At 36.9% G+C, this 5929-nt stretch overlaps 1 protein-coding gene across 1 annotated transcript; it reads left to right on the top strand.

Annotated features, from left to right (window-relative positions):
• The first annotated feature begins 489 nt into the window (after positions 1-489).
• Positions 490-5188, top strand: LOC100799546 (indole-3-pyruvate monooxygenase YUCCA6). Its single transcript, XM_003522637.5, has 4 exons — positions 490-1784; positions 2712-2960; positions 3461-3583; positions 3737-5188. The coding sequence occupies exons 1-4, from the start codon at positions 1068-1070 to the stop codon at positions 3959-3961; spliced, it is 1314 nt and encodes a 437-aa protein (XP_003522685.1). The 5' UTR covers positions 490-1067; the 3' UTR covers positions 3962-5188.
• Positions 5189-5929: the final 741 nt, after the last annotated feature.

Consider the following 5929-nt stretch of genomic DNA (forward strand, 5'->3'; position numbering starts at 1 on the left):
CTGAGTCACTATTGTCCAAGAGAACTATCACCAACAGCTATCTTCTAGTTATTGTCTGTTAAAACCAACTCTTTTAATTGAAGCTGCTGCTATCACGTTGGATTTGTTAACCACTTCAAAAGGAATAATCATTTTCTGCAATCTCCCCTAATATTGACGAACACAGTGACGTCGTTTCCATCTGGGGTTAAATATGTAAAATGCCCGGCTTTAATTAATTGGCCTAGAAAACTATATGATTTCACTGTTCATTTAATTTAAATCAATAACAACTTATTTATATACTCTTTTTTTTAATCAAACATATATTTTTATTCTTAAAAATAAAAAACAGATAATCTAATATTTATAAAAACTCATATATTATATTCAATTTACATTCGTCCAAAGTGAACCAACATACATACTGGTTAATTAAATATGTATTATAAAATGTTCCCACCATGGTTGCTTCTGTTTTTACCACTTGGATCTGGGCCATATAGATTGCTTGTATGATGCAATAGGAATCTCTCTCTCTCTCTCTCTCTCTCTCTCTATATATATATATATATATATATATATGCACAGAGAGATGTCCCCCATCCTTCTCAGTCTCTCTCTGTGATGAATGCTGATTTAGCCCCGTACTTGGTGCTCATCCTCCCGATTAACCCTCCTCGGTATTGAACCATATCATACACTATACTATATAAGAGAGAGAGAGAAAAATAAGAAATTATGATTCTTGTTTAGTGGATAAGACCCTCTTAATCCACTCCAATTTTCACGGAAATATTTTACACACAAGCCAAATCCTCCTTCAGATAAGGCACCAAAAAATTACCACTCAGCTCACCCTAATCCTTCTGCAAATCAAGACTAGAGAGAGTCAGAGAAAGAGAGAGAGAAAGAGCTTTCTCTCCAACGTGGTTTCTTCTTACTTACCCGGTTCTCTGTCTCAAACAGAACCAGTTCTTTTTTCAGTTCTCCAGGTAGCATACCTGGCCGAGAGTCGGAGACTAATCTTCTTCGAGATACCCAGACCTGAATTCTTTTTTTCTTCTTCTTTTTTCATTGCATTCTTGATGGAATATTTCTTGAGAGAAATAGAAGGAAAGCAAGCACACGACCCGTTGTTCATGAACAACAACAAGTCATCATTGTCGTCATCGTCGTCATCATCTTTTTCCACCGTGTGGGTTCATGGGCCTGTGATAGTAGGAGCCGGGCCTTCAGGACTCGCAGCAGCAGCATGTCTCAGGGAGAAAAGTGTCCCAAGCGTGATACTAGAGCGATCCAATTGCATAGCATCTCTATGGCAGCTCAAAACCTATGATCGCCTACGCCTTCATCTTCCAAAGCAATTCTGCGAGCTTCCCTTCATGGGGTTCCCTTCTCACTTCCCAACATACCCTTCAAAGCAACAGTTTGTACAGTACTTGGAGAATTACGCGGAGAGGTTCGGGATTAGGCCGAGGTTCAATGAGACGGTGCAGCATGCGGAGTTTGATGCGAAACTCGGGTTGTGGCGGGTGAAGAGCGTCGACAAGGCGGAGAAGACGACGGAGTACGTGTGCCGGTGGCTGATCGTGGCCACCGGAGAGAATGCGGAGGCGGTGGTGCCGGATATAGAAGGGGTGGAGGAATTTGGCGCTCCTATAAAACACACGAGCTTGTATAAGAGTGGGGAAGAGTTCAGAGGGAAGAGGGTTTTGGTTGTGGGGTGTGGGAATTCGGGGATGGAAGTGTGCTTAGATCTTTGCAACCATAATGCTACTCCTTCTCTTGTGGTTAGAGACACAGTAAGAACTCTAACTCTCACTCATCTTTTCGCCTTTGAATTATGGTTATGAAAAAAAAGAAAACAAGAAAGAAAAATCTGTGCTTTTTTTTTTTTTTTCTTTTCTTCTTTCCAATAGTTCATGTCCCTCCTTATTTGGAATTTCTGATTTAATATGGAAAAGGTTCGTTTGCAACAAGACGCCCACTTTTTTTTAATCGTGTTGTGTTGTTGTGACTTTTGTCATGTTTCGAAATATACACCGTTTGCTTTGCAAATTAAACCAACGATGGGGATTTTACCTTTTTTCTTCTCATGCAAAAATTCATAAACTTTCGTGAAATATACTGTTACAGGTTCGTACATAAAATTTTGCATCACTCACCACTATCTCACTATCTGAAAAACGAAATTGCAAGGCTTCTTGTGTTCTTTCTGAAAACTAAATGGAATCAGTCCAAGTAAGATTCATGTAAATATCCACAAATTGGGCTTTTCTAGTCTAACACACAAACTTCATACAAATTACAAAACCCTCGTTTCATTCTTGCATCGATCGGCTTCAAGTTCCAATAGATTGTTTAAAAATGATTCAGAAGCTTTTTAATTTTAATTTACTTTATTAAAAAAAAATTCTTTTGAGGAACACGAGTCTTAAAATTTGATCTTGAACTTTCTTGGATTTTTAATTAAGCATGCGCAACATAGGTGTGTGTGTGTGTGTGAGATCAGTGATATTTTCATTATTTGGAACCCAAAACTTCTCTTTCTCTTGTTTCAATTTTTTTGAGTGTTATCCCAAAAAAATCAGGAGGTAAAAGTCCTCGTGCATCAACTCCCACCTTTTAATTATTTTAATCTTTGGAGTACTGAAGTTGTTTTGTTTTTACATTTTAGTAATTAATATTGTTGGTGTTAAATATTTTTTTGGTGGTTTGGTTTGGTTAAGGTACACGTCTTACCACGAGAGATGCTGGGAAAATCAACTTTCGGGTTGTCCATGTGGTTGCTTAAGTGGTTACCCATCCGACTTGTGGATCGATTCTTGCTAATGGTGTCATGGCTTCTGCTCGGTGACACTTCTAAATTAGGATTGGATAGGCCGCGTTTGGGTCCCTTAGAACTCAAAAACCTTTCAGGAAAAACCCCTGTGCTAGATGTGGGTACCCTTGCCAAGATTAAAGGTGGAGACATTAAGGTAGTTCAATTTCCCCTCCTTGCCTTTTTATCAAATCAATTAATTTCATCTTTCTTTTTTAATCTCAACAAAGATCTTATTTTTCACTTACACCACCATGCTTTTTCAATTCTAAATGGTGCTACCTAATTTTTTTTCTTTTGCTTTTTCATCAAGTGCCACATTAAAATTATTTTTCATGATCAACTCCCCCCTCCTTTTTATATTTAATGAAATGACCCCCTTACTGAGTTCCCTTTTTTTTCCCCTTAGATTTTGTTTTTTCCATCATTGTGCGTTTTCAATGAAATCGTGGGCGGAAAGCACAAGGTCTAGAGTATTTTTGGTTTGTTTAATTATTAAAAAATATCCCAAAGCTAGTCGACAAAAGACGTTCACTAATCACTAATCATTGTTTTGATCACGTTTGGTGGGGTTATTATTTCCGTTAGATTGGTTTGTTTGAAATCAACGCACAAATGAATCAAATCTGAGTGTGTCAAACTCAACATTTGATGTAGGTACGTCCAGGCATTAAGCGGCTTAAACGTCAAACTGTGGAATTTGTGGATGGAAGGACAGAGAATTTTGATGCAATCATATTGGCAACTGGTTACAAAAGCAATGTACCCTATTGGCTTAAGGTGTGACACATGACACTTACCCGTTCCTTCTCTTAAATTTAAATTCATATAGTATTAAATACAACTATAGTTAGTAATTTTTAGCAAATTTATTTTTTGAATGATACAAAGCAAATAATACTGATACACTTATATGGTTGGAAAATTGTGTAGGAAGAAGATATGTTCTCTAAGAAAGATGGGTACCCTAGGAGGCCATTTCCAAATGGGTGGAAAGGTAGAAATGGGCTCTATGCTGTTGGTTTTACCAAAAAGGGTCTACTTGGTGCATCCATGGATGCAAAGAGAATAGCTGAAGACATTGAACAGAGTTGGAAAGCTGGGGCAAATCATAGAACTACTTTTGCTCGTTCACACTTGCCGCAACCAAATTCATAATTTATAGTATTAATTTGGTTTTGGCTAGGTGCAAACACACGAAAAGGGGTTCATCAAAAGAATGATATTGGAAGGAAGGAAGGAAGAAAAAAAAAATCATAATTGATGTTTGGGTTTGGCCAAGGGGCAAAAGAGAAGAGATTTGTCGAAGTTGGTACATAAATGGAAACGGAGGTTTTTGGTGGTATTACGCTATCATACGTGTTCAATGCTAGTACCAAAATGATGCTCCTCCAATATCCATGCATGGGTGAAGTGGGCAAAAGCGAAAGAAACATGAGGAGGAATTTACTTTGATGCCCTTCAGCTTAATTTTGATGGAATCATCGGTCATGGGGTTGAGAAGATATTGAATTGAAGTTGAAGGAAAGAAAGATGGCGGATTTTTCCTGGGGGGACCTAGCTTAGGTCCTGGATTCTATGTGCGTCTTGTACATTGCATTTTTTTTTTTTTTTTTGCCTAAGTAGGTTTGACTTACAAGAGGGAGAGAGAAAGTAAAAGAGAAACAGAGTTTAAGAGGACATGTTCAGTTTAACCTATATTTCCTTTTTTTTTTCTTTCCCTTTTTCCTAGAACTAGAGTATAACATTTTGATTTTTTTTGGTGGCATGTTTGGCTCTCTGAATGCTTAAATCGTTTGGCTAGGGGTTATCTTTCTTTGTTTTGTTAACAAACTTTGGAGAAAAAACCAAAAGTCAGTTAAATGAGAAGGCTAGGGGGAAAAAAAACTTTTAGCTTGGGATGAAGTGCTAGATTGTGTACCATTTTCATTATCACTTCCATGCAATTTCATTGTCGAAATGATTTCATTCCAAGTTGGAATCAGGACCACTCCCTCTTTTCAGCACAGAAGCTTGAGAATGTGCGTTTGGAAACAGCCAGAAGCAATTAATTTCAGGGAATTACAGTAGATTTGTTATCACATTTATTATCTACTCACCAACTTCATTAAATTGACACCGCTCTGAGAATTCAAGCAACGGGAAATGATTTGGACAAGCCATATGTGGTGGCTTTGCATCATCAATCGCAACCACCCTTTTAGAATTACCACTCACAAATATGAAATATGTAATTGAAATTTTAATTTTGTAAACATTATTTTACTTTTTCCCTTGCTTTGTCAGAAAGAGAGCAGTGTCCAGAGTCATACAACCCCACCTACTATGTGGAAGTTCCGATGGGAATATACTATATGTGAAAATTGATTAAGATCAAGTGATTAGTCGAACAATCTTAAAAAGTAATTCTACACTCAAATCTCTTAATCAATGTATAAGATTTTATTTATGATTTGAACACAAAATCACAATTGCAGATACTATTTTAAGTATCTATGTGTTATCGTTGTGGAATCCAAACACAAGTTGGCAATATGATTCATCCCCTTATGCATTAAGAACGTCTCAAGATGAATACTATAACAGTTCCAACGATTTTCCAAACTAACACTTTATTTTAAAATAGGTCAAGTCAATAAAATTAAAATTAGTTGGGTGTAAAAAGAAAACACCAAATACTTCCTAGTTACATAAAAAAAGCGATCAAACTCTAGTTAGTCACGTTGATTTTGATATGATCAGAATCATTTTAATGATAATAAGAAAAAGGGGAAAACTATTTATCCAGAAAAAGAAAAAGTGTAACAGAGTATGGGGGGGTGTCAACGTCACACTCTAGTGTCAAACTGTCAATTCTGGGAGGTTAGAATAGCAATGGACGATTGTGTTTATTCCTTTCCAGGACTGGCTGATAGTGCTCAAATTTATGTTTCTAAAGCAGCTACCGTTAATTATACTGATGATGCTTGATTGTACTCCAAATTTAGCACAACACTTGTGATTTTAACTTGACCCGCTCGTCAGAAGAAAAAAAAAGAAGTCATATCCTTGCTTTCCTTTTTTCCTCCAGTAATGTTACTGTTATTTAAGCATTGTGGGGGAGGCACATCACTTACATAATATTGA

The sequence above is a fragment of the Glycine max genome, chromosome 4 (genome assembly GCF_000004515.6).
Source record: "Glycine max cultivar Williams 82 chromosome 4, Glycine_max_v4.0, whole genome shotgun sequence".
Taxonomy (NCBI): Eukaryota; Viridiplantae; Streptophyta; class Magnoliopsida; order Fabales; family Fabaceae; genus Glycine; species Glycine max.